The sequence below is a fragment of the Lepisosteus oculatus genome, chromosome 14 (assembly GCF_040954835.1).
Source record: "Lepisosteus oculatus isolate fLepOcu1 chromosome 14, fLepOcu1.hap2, whole genome shotgun sequence".
Taxonomy (NCBI): Eukaryota; Metazoa; Chordata; class Actinopteri; order Semionotiformes; family Lepisosteidae; genus Lepisosteus; species Lepisosteus oculatus.
The window spans coordinates 43,740,539-43,759,342 of NC_090709.1; the positions used below are offsets into that span (position 1 = coordinate 43,740,539).

The following is an 18,804-nucleotide window of genomic DNA, read 5'->3' on the forward strand; positions in this document are numbered from 1 at the left end:
AGGAAAGGGGGGCCAAGAGGCAGACTGTGCTCACACAGTGCCCACCGAACACAGAAGCCCATGCGGAGATTCCTTCTGTTCCCTCTGGACAAGAAATAAAAATATTTTCTTGTTCCCCGGATATACAGGGAAGTCGTGTCCCGGCCAAGGTCCCAACAGCCTCCCTGCCACAGGAGCGGTGCTCCAAGCAGCCGCCTGATCCACCAGGTAAAGCACATCCCTTTTACATCCCTAAAGAGGAGCAGATCTCCCCACCTGGCGATGAAAAGGAGCTTTCCCTGTGCACCCTGGCACCTAAGAGGGGTCAGGACCACCACCCTGCAGTGGTGGAAGGGATCCAGATGGCAGGAGAGCAGGTTGGTGATGTAGCCCTCACCCTTAGCCCTGAGAGGTCCTCTATTAGTGAGGATCTGCTTGAGCAGCTGTCACAGGGCCACCGCCAGGTGCCCCTGGTGCAACATTCACAGGTTAGACAGGAGGTCCAGCTGGACGCTGAGACTACTGCACTGTGGGCACACCTGATCCCAGATGCTGATTCCCTCTGCTGTGACCCAGGGAACCTGCAGTCAGGTAACATTATTTCTCACAACTACCAGGTAGTGAGTGAGACTGACCTGATTGTTCCTGCCTCAACAGCAGGTTTGCCTACACACCCAGTCCCCCAGAAGGGACAGGGAATGAAAGCCGAGCCGGTTTTCTTACAGCCACCAGCTCAGTTTGTCAGTCTGAGTCTGACCAACAGTGGTTCAGCCAGACTGGAGCTGGATGGTAAAGTCACCCGCCTGCCAGTGCAGGACATCGCAAAGAGAGGTGTCAGAATCCCCGCCTGCACTGACATGGGCCTGGTGAGTGATAGTGAGTTCAAAGACAGTGAACTAGCTATCCCAGTGCTGGGGCAGCTCCCTGAACCCCTAGCGAGGGAAGGGGGGAGCGAGCAGGTGTCCTACACCCACGCCCAGCGAACGGTTGTAAACATGCTGATAAAGGAATTCCTCAATCAGGAAGTGTGCAGGGTGGACCTGAACAGTGAGAATGGGGTAACAATCCCAGATCACTCAGGTGCTCCAGATGACCACTCAGTTGAGGGTCAGGCATGCTCCACCGCTGCACCGCCCCCTGCAGGGTTCCTAGAGCACAGACATGAACAAATCGAAAAAGCAGATGCCCTGGAAACGGAGGAGCAGCATCAGCCGCTGCGTCAGATCTCCCCAGATTTCCAGGATGTTGGTGCCCAAGATGCCACATGGCATACTGAGAAAGACACCATGTACACACTGCGCCAGCTTAGAAAGGCAACAGTCACTCAGAAGGAGATGACTGGGATCAGCCACCCGAAAAGACTTTTGGGAGGACTGATTGCTGCCGCCACTGTTGCACGTTTGCTTTTTCTGGTAGGTTTGTATGCTACTGGCACTCTCACCCTGACTGCCCCAAGAAGGCAGGTGTCAGAGATGCCAGAGGGTAGTGACAGACTGTATCAACAGCAGCAAAAGTTGGAAAGCTTAGGGAAAACCCTACAGGCAACTTCCTATGCAACAGGGTTAAACCTTATTCCCCAACCAGTGGACATGATTGCCGGTGTTATACAGTGGGTTTATGCTTGTGTGCAACAGGCCAGAATGTTGACACAAGACCTGTTAAGGGAGTTTAGTGCCACTGTAGCCAGTCTAACCATGGCACAATTCCCAACCCACTTGATTCCACTCTTCTCAGTAGAGGAGTATGTGACATTAACCCCATCGCTCATAGCTCACCCAGAAGGCAATCCAAGATTGAATTCGGTTCCAAATCTTGAGATGGGTATGGCTACCAAAGCTATCCATTGGCTGTGTCTAAACGATTCACCAATGAAGGGTGTAAAGCTACTAATGGGCAGAGGGAGGTTAATGAACCCCATGAAGAGCAGGTGGGAAGTAAATGGCTGGTCAGCACACCACATTTAACTGACACTATGACTTGTGACAGGCATGATACAGCTACCGCAATGCATCTACCTAATCAAACAGTTTTCCTGCAAGTTCCCGAGGAGGCCACAGTGTTCTTGAACTTAATACTGTATGGTCTGGAACCAGACAATTTAAGACCAAACTTGAGGTCGTGGATGCCTTCAGGTGCCACACTAAGGAATTGGATAGAAATCCAAGAAACAGTAAGCCCTGAAGAGGTACAGGTAGTTGAGTTTGCTTTAATGGAACAAACCTCCAAACCACCCTAGCAGATGTGGTGTTGTGGTTTATCGGGGGGGCTGGGAACAGGAACTGTTGTTATTGTAACACTACTGCCAGGTAGCTGGATCATGACTGACAGTGTACTCTGAATGATGTACTCTCACATCAAGATGTACTCTGGGTAGCATGAATGAGTCAAAGGTAGCATGCCAAAAGAAAGGAAGTTACTTCTTCCCAAATATCTACTACAGAGGTATCAGATATTGACAGTGAACTTCCTGATGTGTAATTCCTACACTTAGATAATGTCTCCTACCGTGTTTATACATACTCCAGATGTTATTCATCCTGTTTGTATCCAATGCTTGTTCCGGTATGAATTCTCGAGGAGTAATGTGGACATTTAAGATTAATGTTCTAATGGCAAGGGACATCACTTAACTCTGTTTTGTTTTGAAGGCAACAATGCCTCAGGACCTCATGACCTTCAAAAAGGGGGGATATGTAGCGGCAAGGCTTATTAATAAGAAAGAATTAAGTGTTCTGAGCCTTCCCAAATGAGGCCTCATTTCTCTGTTCATCTCTGTGGTGCAGCCACAGAGAAACCATGCAGGCTGATTTAGGGTTCCTTTGATAAAAGACAGCTCCCAAAAGGGGATGCACTTAGCTAAGCCTGGCTATCATGATCAATGGTCATCCATTGGCGCCTATCTGTCTAGGGAGTAACCCACGTGGGACTCTGATGCCCATGGAACTTTCAGCCAATCAATGAGCTGAAGTTCCTCCAGGTAAAAACAGGCAACACAGAGAGCCTGAGAGATTCAACGAGATTCAGTAAGATTCTGGAGAGGATTCTGTGGACTGTTCTAAAGGGAATTCAAAGGAGAATTCCAGGGCAGGACGGCCCAGGACCAGAAGGCTCCCAAGGGCAGGACATTCTCGCAGAGCGCCTCCTGACCATCCTGAGACTCAGCCCGGACAACCACGGAACGGCTAGTGTGTCCGAGTGCCAGAACCTTCCTTTGTTCTAAGAGTCTAGAGTGGAGGTTGCCAGAGAGTAACCAGCAGCAGGCCTCGTGAACAGGTCGGAACTGTGGACAGCTGAATCACTATTCAGAACTAGCTCTTCATCAGGAATGAACCGGTCCTCTTCCTGACTTGCTGGGACCCACAGTCATCTTTTCTCCTGTGCACAAACTTTGCTAGTTAAAGCCAACAGTGAGCATCAGCAGCGCACCGTCGCAAGCCGCACAGCACAGCCTGGCACGGAGCCAGAGAGCGCGGAGTGCAAAGAGTGTTTCTCTGTGCCCGCAGGAGATCTGAATCCCCAGAGATTGGATGAGTATTCAACTTCAATGCATTACAGCTCGAGAATTCAATTGTTATCCCAACCAGTTGATATCAATTTAATTCTTAAGAGTTATGTACTTGTTTTGAGTATCTAATGTAGAAGTTGTAACCAAGTTCAATTACGAAACGGTCTAAATGAATGATATACTGAATGTATGTCCTCTTGATATATGTAACTCTTTGTAACTGATTGAATATATATCTTTTGTATTCTGATAACCCTCTCGATAAGATCTGTTAGGTTTACATGCATATTCTATGTATTAATAAATGTATCCTCGTGTATTAGTACCTGTGTGTGTGCGTTGTTTGAGTTATGTCGCATGGTTGGATTCTAAAGCCATCAAAAGAATCAACTTTGTGATTTACTGCTACAATTAATAGTTGTCTCAGTAAATGCCCAAACCCTACAGAACTGGTGCCTTCAGAGAGCCACTATGATTACATATTTGGCGTCCCTGAACCGGTTTTCTTACAAGTGTTTTGGGTAAGTTGTCGAAATTCGCATGAGGCTGCAGACAACTTACCTAAAGTGTGTTCTATAGCTTTCAGGTGGAGTTCATTTATATAAAAGAATGTAAGTGGTATAAACGAAACAAGCCAGACGGCAGTCCAACCTACAGTATAATTTTCTGATGGAAGTCCTGACACGTTATTCATTACGCCACTGACCCTGCTATTGTAGTGCTAAAATAAAACAAGTTTTCTACATTTATGTCTGTTTAAAAATTACTTTCTAAAAAAGACAAAGGGTTTGTGTGTCGCGCTAAAATTCCGCTTCATTTCAAATGCAAATAAAAACCATTTTGTTCCAAGAAATCATAAATTTGTCACATCCTTCATACTACTAATAAGTATACAAATAAATACTCGGAAGAAGCCGCTCAGGTATTAGAAAGATTTAAAATCAGATCGGAGGATTTAGAGTCCAGACTGCAAACCAACAGCTGACACAGGTCTTTTATAGAACCGTTTTGATTTCCTCTACTTTGTCCCCGTGACGTCATTGTCCTGCTCACAGCCGAGCCCGACACACGTCTGGTTTCTGTCGCTGGGCGCTCACCCTGCAGTCCATGCGGGTCCTGATACCCCAGTACAATGACGGGGACACTAAACTGTAATCAGGTGCCGTCCTTCGGCTGAGACGTAAAACCGAGGTCCTCACTCTCTGTGATCATTCAGGAGAATGGTGGAGGGGAGTCCCCATTACCTGTAAAGCGCATTGAGTGGAGTATCCAGAACAGCGCTATATAAGTGTAAGCAATAATGATGATGATGATAATTATTATTATTATAATGTAAAATGCAATAAAAAAAATCAAACTTTGATTCAAAATAGATTAATGTAAAAACTGATAAAGCTAATGCTTTTTTCAGGGCTATATCTACTTTTTTTTAAAAAAGCGAAGTCTGTCGCGATTGTAAGAGTTAGAGAATGTGTTCCAGCGGGTGCCTTCATATCATGAGCGTCAGTCTCGCCCGTAGCTGCGAGAAGGTTAAAAGCGCACAAGTGATCTGTAGACGATGTTCGGGGAAGAGCTAATTCTGTTTTCAGCACAGGGAGTGAGAATGAGCTCAGCCCGGCTCCCAGCAGAATCCATTCTGGTTTGGTTACTGTTAGACTGTGCGTCTGAGGCTCTTTGGATCGCAACGTAAAAAAAACAATTGCTCACATCGTGTGACTTCCACGACAGGAAGGAAAGATATCACTTTAAAAAATCAGAACTGAAGATTTGGATCCTGGGCCTCAACTTAAAAATAAACAGAGTTTAACGACAGGAAATTGATTCCAGTTGTCAGATCACGTATACGCATACCTTAGCTTTGTGCAACAACCTGAAACTTTCAGGTACCATAAATAATATTATTGCTAAACATATGCCATTCTAATCTGCAAGCGACCAGAATATAGAATACGAATTTTTGTGCTTTGGAAGCGCTGGCCTACCTGTATCAAAATATCAGATTGTGTTTCTGCAACATTTCGTGCACAGTACGCCATTTTATCTAAAACAGTCACAACGAGGGCTTTACATGCAGTCTGGGGTATTTTCCCCTTTTATATTTTTGCCACTTTATATCGAACCTGTTATACTCCCAGAAGTGCACAGTAGCTTGTACTTAATAAAAATGTACAATTCACCGCTGGTATAAACAGATGTGTGCCGTGTTTGCCTTTGTAAGCATTTGTTTAAAAAATAAGTTCACAATATGATAAAAACACAGAAAGCACAAACTTTATAATACAACGATACAAAATCAATACCAAATCATTATGCCAATTAAGTAACTATCCTTTGAAAACAGAGAACACCTTTATATCTACAAAAAACTTGACATTTGTATGTATTTTTGAATTACAAAGCAGACAGTGTAGTCCCTTAATTCAAAGATCAGATCTTGGCCAAAACAAGACAATCAGACGTGGGCTGAATTCGGAACAGGAGCCTTTGCTTAGTCGATTATTGAGCTTTTGATCAATGTCTGAATAAAACGTTTTTAACTCTTTGATTAAATTACACGAAAAGCACCTTCCTTCAAGCCGGAATCGAACCAGCGACCTAAGGATTCCCTGTTGACTCCACTACAGTCCTCCGCTCTACCAACTGAGCTATCGAAGGAATGCTGTGGCATTGCTTTCTGGAACATACTGCCCAATGAAGTAAAATGTGAAATGGGTGATTTAAATCCCACTTCGACATCAAGTTTCCAACTCGTTTCCTTAGTCTCATTTACCTTGAATTTAAGCCACGAACCAGGATTCTACTGTATAAACTTCCAGGGATATTACAAAATGTTTGATGGGGCATCAATCATTACAGGCGGAAATTGATTCCTTTTTTTTCTCGAGGGATCATATTAAACATTTCATTAGTCTTGAGAGGAGGATCACCATGAGACACAAAACAAACAGTTTCTTTCTGTCTTTATTAGAAAGTAGCGTTTGTGCTACATTAATAATATTTTCGTGGAAATAAAGAAGTTGTAAATTTTAAAAATTTATATTTGAATCGAAATGTGGTTTTGAGTTAAATATTAGCGTGTTCATGTAATTAGTTTGTGTTTGTCATTAATATATATATATATTGCCATGTTACTAGAATTTGTAACTGAAGTTTACTAGTTGTGTTTTTTATAATGATTAGACATTTGAATACAATATTGTATATAATGTATACTTTGAACTACATATTGTTAAGGTGTGAATAATTGTATATTTTAAGAATACATTTCTAAAACAAATCATTGGCTTTATTTACTAGTTTCTACACCTATAAAAATCTTTCTTTGATGTATAATAGACATCAAAGAAAGATGTCTATTATACATCAAAGATGAGCAGTGTGTGTCGTGTTCACAGCTGATAACTAGAAGATGTCTGGAAGAGGCAAAGGCGGAAAGGGACCCGGGAAAGGAGGTGCTAAGCGTCACCATAAGGTTCTCCGTGACAACATCCAGGGAATCACCAAGCCCGCCATCCGCCGCCTGGCTCGCCGTGGGGGAGTGAAGCGGATCTCCGGGCTGATCTACGAGGAGACCCGCGGGGTGCTGAAGGTGTTCCTGGAGAACGTCATCCGCGACGCCGTCACCTACACCGAGCAAGCCAAGAGGAAGACTGTCACCGCCATGGACGTGGTGTACGTGCTGAAGCGCCAGGGCCGCACCCTGTACGGCTTCGGAGGCTAAACAGGAGAGGAGCTTCACTACCGGACCCCGACGTATAAACCCAAGTGACCCAGTGACATTTGTCACTGCTGAGGTTGCTTTATGGGTCTATTTTCTATACTGTGCTGATCAATTGGAAATCAAATTGCAAAAAAGACCCGTTCCCACACCTAAGGTCAAATATTAGTAATCAAAACTGCTCGAGTGTATGGAAGCACACAGCTTTATCAAGATTTCCAAGTGCAAGATCTTTTTATTCACAAAAGACCCTATTTATGTTGTATGAGAAATATTAATATTAATACAGAATCATTTTTCACCAAATAAATGGGCTTCCTGACTTCAGAAAGCCTTCTAGACAAATACTAAAAGAGCAAAAATTCAATGTGGTAAATGAAATGAAAACACATTCCCTACCAAACCTTGAGTACAGGCCATTCAGGATGATAATACAAAACCATTTATAATTCAACAAATAAAACCTGTCAACTGGTAATCACCACTTATCATAAAAAAATAAGTAGCAATACACAGTATTGTTAAATACAGCAAGTTAAATCCATGCAAGAAGGGGGTTTAGTGTTGTATTTCCAAATCAGATATGCAAATGAGAGATCTGGCCCAGCCAATCTCAAAGCTCCCTTGGTCTGGAATGGAGCTGCTCCCCTCTTCTAGTTATTCACACTGGAGTTAGGTTACATATTAGCACATTTCATCTAACAGTTGCTGCAGAAACAAAAACGTAAACAAATGACATGGACTGTGACCACACCTATAAGAATGTAGTTCAACAGATAACTTGTAAACCATGACATAAGATTTTTTTTGTTCTACAAAATATACTTTATTCCGCAAAAAAAACATCTCAAAAGGAACATCTCACACATATTAACACTCCATGTAATAAAAAACAACGGCGTAACGGAGATTGATTGTCCGTTATCAATCTTTGCAAGTGGGGGCGGATTTGCGCAATTAAGAGAGTCCCTCCAAACCTACCACTCGCTATTGTCCTTTAATCCCTGTATAGGGCCCAAAGTCCTTTCCAGCGCTCCCTCGCCGTGGGGATGCCCCATTTGGCGACTAGGCGCTTCGTCCTCCTCCTGAGGTCCGATGGGCTCCCGCAGCGCCCGACAGAGGTTGCAGTAGAAGATGTAGTCGAGTTTCAGGGGGAAATGTGGGACATCTCGACCCCCTTCCTCGACCGGCTGACACATCCGGTTTCTCGTGATGTACTCGTACTTGCCGCCCCAGACAAAGCCGAAGATCATCCCTTGCAGCGCTCGTCTGAGTCTGGCCGGCAGCGGGTACACCACCGCCAGGTAAACCAAAGCCGGCAGGATGTCTGCTTTCAACACCATCACTTTCCCTGTGTAGGACAGCTACCGCGTTTTCCACAGACCCAGCTTCGCGTTCACCTTGGCGATCCTCTCGGTCCAGTTGTTGGTCTCGTTGTCCTGGCTCTGGAAGGAAACCCCCAGTATTTTGAGGGGCTCCGTGCAGAGCTCGAGACCCTCCGGCGCCGTCGTCCTGTGCTTCCAGGGCCCGAAGAACTTCAGTTTGCTCTTTCGGCGGTTGAGCTTCGACCCCGAGGCTCTGGAGTATTGCTCCATGACCTGCACGGCCCTCCTCAACCCCCTGTCCGACCTCAGGAACAGCGTCATGTCGTCAGCGAACTGGGAGATCTTCAGGGTTTCCCCCGCGCCTCCCGGTATCTCCAGGCCGTCGATGACAGGGTCCCGTCTCACCGTCTCTGCTAAGTGCTCTTGAAGAGCAGGTAGATGATGCCCTCCCTCATGGTGTCTCTGAGTTTCCCCCGGCGGAAGATCTCCTGCGCCACTTCCACCAGATCTGCCGCCAGGGTGTCCCAGAAGCAGGTGTAGAGTTCCTTTGGGAGTCCGTCCGGCCCCGGCACCTTGCCATTCTCCATGGACAAGAGCGCCGCCTTCAGCTCCTCGGCCGCGATCGGACCCTCCAAGTCCTCCCTCACCTCCTCCGGTACTCGTGCCTTCAGCTCCTCCAGAAAAGCATCGCCTGCCTCCACCTCCGTCTGCTTTTCTGAAAAGAGCTCCGTGTAGAAAGCGGTGGCCGCTTCTACCTTGTCGCTCTCGTCCAGCACTTCCTCTCCATCTCCCCGTCTCAGGCCGTGGATCACCCTCTTTTTCTGGGCTCCTCGGACCTGATTGAGTTTGCGGAGCCTCTCCTTCAGGTCCCGTGCCCGGGCTGAATTGAAGGCTCCTCCCCCGTTAGCCGAGCTGTACTCCTCCTCTAGTTGTCTCTGGAGTCGTGCAGCTTCCTTCCTCTCCCTGGCCGCCTTCCGTCTGCAGTACGTCTGCGCCAGGGTTCGGGTCCTGTCCTTCACCGACTCCCACCATTCCACCACGGAGCTGCAGCCGTTTCTCAGATCGACCCAGCTTGCGTAGTCTTTACGGAACAGTGCCTTGAAGTCGTCTTCCTCCAGTATCTCCCGGTTCAGCTTCCAGTACCCACGACTGAATGCCGGCAGGTTGGTGTTAGCCATCACCGTCAAGCGCTTGTGGCTGGAATACCACTCCGGGGACACCGTCGCCGACTCCAGGGAGCAGGTCGTGTGCAGAAAGATGTAGTCCAGGCGGCTGCACACTCCCCGGGAGTTTTTCCATGTCGTTCTGGCGTCGTTAGCGCGGCACCGTCTGAAACCGTCTACCAGGGAGAACTGCTTGAGTAGCGACTCCAGCTCTGCCAAGCTAGCATCGCTCCCCTTCTCCCGGTCGACGTTGAAGTCCCCGCCAAGCACCACCTGTCTTTTGGTGGTGCAGCAGCTGGCCAGGTCAGCAAACACTTCCTTCCGGATAGAGGGTTCCGTCGGAGCATAGACGTTAATTGCTCTCAACTTCTGCCCCCTCCAGTCGATGTCTGCGACCAGGATCCGGCCCTGCACCACCGAGAAGGAGGAAACCAGCGTCATCTCTGGGTTTCCGAGGAGGATTCCCACTCCGGAAGAGTGGACCCCTCCTACGCTCCAGCATGATTCTCCCTTCGTCCATTCCCTGGAGAATGTCAGCTTGTCGCTTTCATCCTTCAGGTGGACCTCCTGTAAGAAACAAACTGAGAAAGACTTTGAGGCCAGATCATGAAAGACTCCCCGTCTTTTCACCGGGTCTCTTAGCCCTCTCACGTTAGTTGTTAGAAAGGTAAGTTTCACAATCATGATTAAACAAGTGAAAGTTGAACCTCCTCTCTTTGTGCTTACAGTGGAAAACTTGGGAGTCTACATCGGGGCACTGTTTAGCCTAGATGTAACTACTCTCGTTCGGGTCCTGGGGGGAATATGCTGGGCTCCCTCCAGGTCTCGCTGGGGACTGAAAGGTAAACATGCTGGACAGGTCCAGCCCTACCATCAGTCCCGGCTCCAGGGCGGCTTCAAAGTAATCTTGTCTTCCTCGAGGATACTCTCCGCCACCGCTTCGGGAAGGCTTTTTTCTTCCCTTTCTCCAGGAGTTTCGGGGACCTCCAGTTGCTCCTGGGCCTTGGGGGAGGGGGGCTCCACTTCCTGGGCTGCCTCTTCCTGTTGTCCCTGGGCCTCGGGGGAGGGGGTTACCTCTTCCTGGGCTGCCTCCTCTGGTTGTTCCTGGGCCTCGGGGGAAGAAAGTTCTAGTCCTAGAGGAAACGGTTCTCCCTTACCACTCTTTTCTTTTGTCCTTCCGAAGGTGGATCCGCCCTGCATCTCTTCTCCCGCTTTCTCTTACCCTTCTTGCTGGGAGTTATTAGGGCCCTTCCTCCGGTCAGCCATTTTGTCCGTCGTCCTGGCGGCCATCTTGTGGCACTGGTGCGGCTGGGGGTGTGGCCTCGGCAGTTTCGGTTCTCTGCGGGGGAGGTGCGGGTTCTTTGTTCTCACCTCTCTCCCTTTGTCTTGAGACTGGTTTCTGCCGGCCGGCTTCCACCACCTGCGCAAACGAAGGTTTGCTTACCTTGCATTGGTGAAGGAGGTGTCCCTCGGCGCCGCATCCGTCGCACTTTTTGGCAACAAGTAAGGGTTGTATGTGAGGACTGTGATGGTCCTCTGGTTTGTCTTCCTCATAGGCTCCGGCCTGAAATCTGAGAAACGGGGGTGCTTACCTTTTTCTCTGATCATTTTCGTTGCCTTTTCATATGAGGCGACCGTGGCCATGTAGGCCTCCATGTATCTCTCTGCCTTGTTGTCTTGCAGGCAGTAGAGATCTCCGGCCACCAACTGCAGGATCCCTCTCAGGAAGGTAATGAAAAAGGATTTCGCAGTTGGCATCGCCTCTGTTTTCTTGGTCCAGTGGAACCGGATCAGTGTCTTCTTGTCTGCCATCTGGAAAGGAGAAAAAAGAAAAAAGGAGAGAAAGAGAGAGAGCAAGGTCCTGTGGAGAGGAGGGTTTAGCTGCTAAAGGAGCAGCGAGTGAGCCCTGGACTTTGTCCTTGTGTGCAAAGCCCAGCTAGGTGCAGGCGCAGGAGGAGAGAGAGAAAGGGAGCGGATAGCGCTTCTGAGTCTCGAGGAAGAAAGCAAGCACCGCGGGCAGGCCACGAGTACTTACTCCCAGCCAAGAGGCCAAGGAGGCGGAGCAAGAGAAAGGGGGAGGGGAGAGGAGAGAGCAGAGAGAGAGAACGTTGCTGCCGGATCCCACCCAGCTCAGCTGCTGCTTGGCCTTAACCCCCTAGGCTCAACCTAGGGCGATACCAGCTCAAGCACTCTTCAGGATCTTCGATCGCCTTCTAGAACTTTGGAAAGACAAGAACTGCGGGCATGCCACTTGAACTTGATCTTAGCCAAAAGGCTGATAAAATCGGATTCCAGCTCACTGGCCCTGCAAAACTTAGTTCAAGACTTTAAACTCTCAGACACATATAGATGTATATATCCCACAACAGCAGGATATACATGGTCAGGGAGGAATAGCAGCTCCAGAATTGACTATTGCTTTGTCTCAGAGAGAGTGAAAGTTGCTGGGGTCACTCTTCAGCCTGTCTTCTTCTCAGATCATCAGGCTTTAGGGTGTAGAGTGGAACTCCAGGGCGGGACTGTCTTTGGCCCAGGCCTCTGGAAACTCAACACAAAGCTGCTAGAGAACGAGGGGGTAATATCCCGCTACAAAGAGAAACTATCACAGTGGCTGTCCTTGCAGTGTCTGTACGGGTCAGTAGGAGAGTGGTGGGAGGAGGTGAAGGTTAGGACAAAGGCCTTTTTCATGGCTGAGGGAAGGAAGGCTGCTGCCAGACGGAGAGGAGTGCTAGCCAGGAAACAGAGGCAGCTGCAGCGTCTCTACACGATGCTGCACAGTGGCTTCGATGTGCTCGAGGATATCACCCTTTTAAAAAAAAACATCCGGAGCATAGTCGAAGAAAGCAGTCGAGGAGTGCTGTTAAGAAGCAGAGTGCAGTTCTTGGAAGAAAATGAGAAGTGTACTCGCTTCTTTTTCAGGAAAGTGGTAGGCTCCAAGTCTGTCATGGAAAGTGTAGTTGATGAGGAGGGAAGAGAGAGTACAGAGCTGAGTGCTATCCTCTCCTGCATCGAGGCCTTCTTGTCACGGACAACCAAAGGGACTAACCGTGGGGAGCAGAAGTGTGGAAAAAGACCCATATGCGTAGCGGCGAGACGGGAAAAAGGCCCGGGCTCATTAGTGCAAAGAGTTCAGGAATGCCGTATAGAAACCTGTGCCCTCAGGGAGCGGACGTGGGGCGCCCTGGTGCTAGGCGGGTCTCAGGACATCCGAACGTCAGTGCTGAGCGAGGACAGAGTGCAAGACCCGGAAATATATAGCCTAAGGGAAAGAGAGGGACAGGAAGGACAGCAGACCAGAAACTAGGGACAGGACAGAGAAGGACCGCCCTCTGGCTGCAGAGGGCGTGACACTTCTACTCAAGACTGTACAGCTCTACAGAGGTAAAGGATGAAGAAATTCATTTTTTTACCTCAAAGCTAGAAAACGTTTTGAGTGAAGAAGATAGGGAAGTACTTGAGGGGGATTTGACAGTAGAAGAGCTGAGAGGCTATGGAGAGCTTACAGAAGGGGAAATCTCCGGGTGCTGACAGGCTCCCTAAAGGGGCGTCTGCTTTTACTACTTGCACGAATGAAGGCAAAAAAAAGCCAATCGATGTGAACGAACGGCGCTTTACAGAGGAGTACTGCCTGACTGGATCGTTCATGAACGACAGAGGCCACTCCGACCTCTTCTCGGTTTTCTTCAATGACTTACTAAGGATCTTCTTCACATTCGCCCATGCAGGGGAAGCCAGTTACACCAAAGCAAACGCAGGAAAGTGCAATTCAAGCAGAGACCAGGAGGGACTTGTTTACACCGAGAGTGGTCGGAGAATGGAACAATGCACCCAGCCCTGTTGCTGGAGCCGATTCTTGATGAGATCTTGAGCTCACTAAGAAGCCCCCGCTGGATGCTAATCTTTCTGTTGTTCTTGCAGGTCCTGCGCTGCTTTTGAGCCGACAGTGCTCGTCCTGGTCTGTCGGCACAGCCCAATTGCAAATGATCGGCTCCGCGTACAGAAGGAACGTGCGTTTGGTACAAGAGTGCACGAAGGCACCGGAAATACATTGGGAACAAATGACCGGTCGCTCAAGACCTCTGTGAAGTACAGGAGCGTGCAAAACGAGGCTGTTTCCACCCGGTCTCGAACCGGGGACCTTTCGCGTGTTAGGCGAACGTGATAGCCGCTACACTACGGAAACCTGCAGGGACTGCTGCTGGTGTCTCGCTTGCGTTTCGGGCTGAGAAAGGGACGCGTCACTTTAGGCAGGGGGCGCTGGAGAGAGGAACAAAGGGCGCGATGAAACAAAATGCCGAAACCCGGGATCGAACCAGGGACCTTTAGATCTTCAGTCTAACGCTCTCCCAACTGAGCTATTTCGGCGGTGCGCAAATCCCACAGCCACCTGCTCCAGCCTTCCTCTGTTGTGGCATGAGCGCACCAAGAGTAGCGGGACAGTGTTGCAGGAACGTCACTCAGAAGGAAAGCCACCCAGCTGCGCCCTCTGAGCTCTGTCCAGCGCATCTTCCTCGCATGGACTCCTGCCTGCGACGGGCAGGAAACAATTAGCAAGAACAGAACGACACCCCATGGGTGTCTCATGACCGCACCTTAGGTTGTGACACGTGCAGGTGTGAGGGGTTGCCGGGCTACTTTGGAGCAGAGCTTGGGCGGAGGGGGGGCGGGAAAGCAGACAAAGAGGTGACACCTCAAGGTCTGCACGATCACAGCTCTCCGCCGCCCCAGGCTTCCGCTCGATAAGCTACTGGACACACCCGCCCCTCCTCACACAGACCGTGGAAAAGCCCCCGAGTGGGAGGGCTCTCTCTTCCTCCCAGGAGCTCTTGGACACGACGCACAGACAGGGCGCGGGGAGCCGCCGCCTGCAAACACGGCTCCAGGCAGGACTCCACTCCGCAGGAGCCGCAGAGCAGAGGAGATGAGGGCAGCTTAGCTCCTGTGCAGAGACCTGAGCTGTTGTTGCTGTGGATGCTGTCTTTTCTGCACTCGGGGTAGGAGTGAATGTTGAGTTGCCCTTAGAAATGAAGCAGAGCACTTCAACGGCACGGGTGTGTGTGTGTTCGTGCGCCCTGGTGATTCTGGGAGACAGATCGAACCTGGGCTAAAAGAGAGGGGGTTTAGCCCTCTTCCATTTGCTAGTTCAAAGTTGTACAACCCATTTGTATCTGCTAGGCGGCGCAGTCGTCGTGCACAAAGAACGCTTTGAAAAGCGTCAAAGGCTAGTCATTCCGAGTTGGTCGTTTGTGTTTTCCGTTCAGACGTGAAATGCTGAAATGATCTCTCGGCTCCTCGGTTGTCATTTCTGCTCCGTAAAGGGATCACAGCACGCGTCGGCTTCCAGCACGGTGGGTCGGGACACGATGCCGGGGGTCGGAGAGAGCGATGTCTTCCTCGTTAGTATAGGAACTGTCACCTATCCCCACCTGTCACGCGGGAGACCGTGTACATCAGGACGCGCATTGAAGTGAAAGCAGGATGCGCTGTGACATGCACTGTGCAGATCCCGCCACACTAAGAGGTGACTGGGTCTGTTCGATCACAGCGCTAGGCGAATCCCCAATCCCCTTTTGTGCCTGGCGACAAAAGATGTCTGTTTCCGGCCGCCTTCGAACCGGGGACCTTTCGCGTGTGAGGCGAACGTGATAACCACTACACTACGGAAACGGTGGTAAGACGTGCCCAGCGGCCCAGTGCTGAGCTTCGCCAATGCGATTCAGCTGCTTCCAGTTCCTTTATTGGAGTGCGCTGATGGATCGTGCTCTCTCTCCAGAGACCAGCACGCCTGTCATGGACGGAGCAGGAAAGGCGGCGCCACATTCTACAGCCCTCTCCACGCAATCGACGAAATCGGGCTACTGAAGTGGAGAAAATCGCCTCTCCAGAAAGTGCAAATATCATCTTGGAGACTATAAATCCTATTGCCGAAGGTCAGCCCTGTCTACCAGAGTAACCCTCCCACAGCGATGATCAGCTCGTCTCACACGCGAGAAGTTTCGGTTGGAAACAAGCGCCCCCTCTTCTCGCACGTTTTTCACGTTCGAGTAGTTTTAATGCGGCTCTTTCGTACACGGTGCTGATCTTTTGGAAAGCAGGAGGCAAAACCGAGTCGAACCGCCTGGGTGAAAACCAGGAACCCTTACCGCTAGACTATATGGCAGCGAACAACCATGCTGTTCCCGGCATCATGCAAGTAAACGTGGGAATAAGGTTGTTCAAATTATTTTTTTTCTGAATCTGGTTTACATCGCCAAATGTAAACCGGAGGCAGCAACAACAATAAAAGGGACACTTGTCCTTAAACTCGGACGTGATGTTCTGCAGACATGTGCAAAATGTCCTGTTTTCTTGCAATGTAGACATTTTGCTGTTCACGCTCCACATTCATCTGCTTTGTGCATTGTTAGTCCGCACCTGTAACATGTAATGTCAGCCGTCCCCTGTTCTTCTATTTCTCTAGCATGACTGCATCCTGCTGCTCGGCTTTTGTTTGTAAAGTTTGAGCGAGCGCCCCGTTCAGTGTCACTTTGTCACTGTGGTCAGAAAGCATTCTCGATTCTGCTTGAGCTGCTTCATGAATTCTAGCGACTGTAAGAGCTCTTTCCAAAGTCAGCCCTTCCTCCTGCAGCAATTTATAGTCTCTTATGTGCACATTTTTCCACAAGTTGATCTCTTAACATGTAAGTTTCCAATACTCCAAAGTCACAAGATTTAGCCAGTTCTCTTAGTGCAGTCACAAAAGCAACAACAGATTCGCCCTGAGACTAAGTTCTCTGCCTAAATTTATGCCGTTCCAAAACCACATTTCTCCGCGGTGTAAAGTAAGCGTCTAAGGCAGCTACAGTCTGTTCATATTGTAACGCAACGGGGGCTCAGGCGGGCTCAGTCACAAAAGCGTCAACAGATTCGTCCTGAGCCTTAGTTCTCTGCCTAAATTTATGCTGTTCCAAAACTCCGAGATCGTTCAGCGAGCGAGTATTTAAAAACTACGTCGCTTCCAACCTCTGCTGTCACTGTAAACTCGGGCGTGATGATGTGCAGTGTGCCTTTCCTCTTGTCGTAGTCAAGAGTACTCACTGTGTGAGCGCCTCACTGCGTGTTCTGTACTCTACTGTGATTTAATTTAGATGATTACGTGGAGTAGAGTGACAAGATCTATTTGAACATTTTCGGTTTGTGAAATGAAACACTAAATACACTACTGTAAATACAAGTAATGGACATTTAAAATAACTACAGTAAAGCTAGAAGAGTGAAAGATAAAAGACTATTTAGAATGACATTCACAATAGAATTAAAAACGGCACAGCCGCCCGAAAAGGGACTTGAACCCTGGGACCTCAGATTAAAAGGCTGATGTTCTACCGACTGAGCTACCCGGGCTCTGAAAGACCGCCGACACTGTCGGGATCCTCGCAAGTCACGTGTCTCTTGTTCCGAAGAGCAGTCATACCTGACCCGTCTGGAATGACCACTGACAGACTTTATCCAGAAGCGACGGCACCACTCCCAGTAGAATGAGTGAGAAATACAGCATGACATGGGTAGTTAAGGGGCTCCCACAATCCATCTTTCCTCACATTACTGATTTTTTTCAATAGCATTTGGACCTTTTTTCACATTCAGATTTTTTTCTCATTTAATAAAATCTTTTAATCAACAACATTAAAAAGAAAATAAATGGAACGTTTTTTGGAACAATAATTTAAAAAAAAATTTCAATGCCTTGGTTGTATACGTGTGCACACCCTTTATAAAGGGAGTTGCAACAGTGCTGAAATTTAAAGAGCATTTCTGTAGAGAAAACAGCCTTGATGTTCAGCTTAGGGAGCTTGTCTTTTTGAAATTCTATTTCTTAACACCTTGCACAGCCTCCCGACAGACTAACAAATATTTTTTGGAGAAATTGGCTCACACACCGGAAGACACTAACGTTTATTTACGTTAGAGTAAGTGAATAACAGTTTAACCGAAAAAGTTTGTAATTGTGATTTTGTTAAAATTCAATAAATCGTCTATCAACAGTTAGAATTTATTAAGAAATTGTTTTATTTCATAAACTATAAGACAATTCAGAGAGTTTATAGGTCATATCCGTCGCTTATGTTCTTTTAACTCTAGCGTTCAGGATCCAAACCCAGGTGCGGACGGTTGTGTTTCTTGAATCTCTTGTAATCATCAAAAGTCGATGTGTAGTCCTTCAGTACTTTCTCCAGTTGTGCCATGGATATTTTATACGTTCAATACTTGTCATGCTCTTTTGCATTTTCCTTAACAAACGGAAAAAGTTCAAAGTGTGTTTATGGCTGTGCTTCACATCTACACGACAGCACTTGTAACAGTACAGGACACGCAGTGAGGAGTTCGTGAAGCTTTCAGTTTAATGCGGAGTTCAGAAGGAGGATTCGCTCGCTGAATGATCTCTCAGGAAATCCCGGGTGAGATTCAACAGGTGTTTTCTGCAACAGCCATGACAAGTGTGAAGCAATCTCAGGATTTCCTGAATTTGAACTAAATTATTAGTTCAAATAAATTAGGATTTAACAGAACTAAAAGAGGTACATTTAAAACAGCAGCGCAACTCTGCAGCACGTCGAGTGTGCCTGCATTTATTTGTGTAAACCTGGCTCTCTCTGAACACAAGCAAAGAGTTCTCACTCACCAGAAGATTGCGATGTGAGTACTATAATAAAAAGCACCTGGAGATGCCAGGGATTGAACCCGGGACCTCATACATGCGAAGCATGCGCTCTACCACTGAGCTACACCCCCGATGAAAAAGTTTACGGAACAGACTAAGAGATGTGCAAATGCTCACTGATCACACCACTCATGAAGAATGCCTGCAGTTTCCCACTTTCGCGTTTCTTCTACTACAGAGTAAATTCATAGGAATGAAAAAATAAGGAAGGAAAAATAATGGCATCGAAGCTTCAAGAGACTGTGCACAAATTAATCTGTTATTTTTACATCCAGTTACATGGGCGACGGTGGTTGATTCCCAGACGGGGGAGTGCTTTTTTTCTACCTCCTTACTCGACTGTCTTTCAGTTCTATTTTATTTGAAAGCTATTTGCATCTTTTAAGTGCTCTTGATTAAACTATGCATAGAAA

At 47.9% G+C, this 18,804-nt stretch overlaps 1 protein-coding gene and 6 non-coding genes across 7 annotated transcripts; 1 reads left to right on the forward strand and 6 right to left on the reverse strand.

Moving 5' to 3' along the window:
- Positions 1-6,051: 6,051 nt before the first annotated feature.
- On the reverse strand, positions 6,052-6,139 carry trnay-gua (transfer RNA tyrosine (anticodon GUA)). Its single transcript is given in 2 exon segments — positions 6,052-6,087; positions 6,103-6,139. It is a non-coding gene; the product is annotated as a tRNA-Tyr (tRNA).
- Positions 6,140-6,893: 754 nt separating this feature from the next.
- Positions 6,894-7,205, forward strand: LOC138243290 (histone H4-like). The gene has a single exon (XM_069198883.1). The coding sequence runs from the start codon at positions 6,894-6,896 to the stop codon at positions 7,203-7,205; it is 312 nt and encodes a 103-aa protein (XP_069054984.1).
- A 306-nt stretch (positions 7,206-7,511) lies between these two features.
- Positions 7,512-7,567, reverse strand: LOC138243789 (U7 small nuclear RNA). Its single transcript, XR_011192407.1, has one exon. It is a non-coding gene; the product is annotated as a U7 small nuclear RNA (small nuclear RNA).
- A 6,233-nt stretch (positions 7,568-13,800) lies between these two features.
- trnav-aac (transfer RNA valine (anticodon AAC)) lies at positions 13,801-13,873 on the reverse strand. Its single transcript has one exon. It is a non-coding gene; the product is annotated as a tRNA-Val (tRNA).
- Positions 13,874-13,982: 109 nt separating this feature from the next.
- On the reverse strand, positions 13,983-14,055 carry trnaf-gaa (transfer RNA phenylalanine (anticodon GAA)). The gene has a single exon. It is a non-coding gene; the product is annotated as a tRNA-Phe (tRNA).
- A 2,945-nt stretch (positions 14,056-17,000) lies between these two features.
- Positions 17,001-17,073, reverse strand: trnak-uuu (transfer RNA lysine (anticodon UUU)). Its single transcript has one exon. It is a non-coding gene; the product is annotated as a tRNA-Lys (tRNA).
- A 1,317-nt stretch (positions 17,074-18,390) lies between these two features.
- Positions 18,391-18,462, reverse strand: trnaa-cgc (transfer RNA alanine (anticodon CGC)). Its single transcript has one exon. It is a non-coding gene; the product is annotated as a tRNA-Ala (tRNA).
- Positions 18,463-18,804: the final 342 nt, after the last annotated feature.

Coding starts and splice junctions, on each gene's coding strand:
- LOC138243290 (XM_069198883.1), top strand. CDS start 6,894: ATGTCTGGAAGAGGCAAAGGCGGAAAGGGACCCGGGAAAGGAGGTGCT.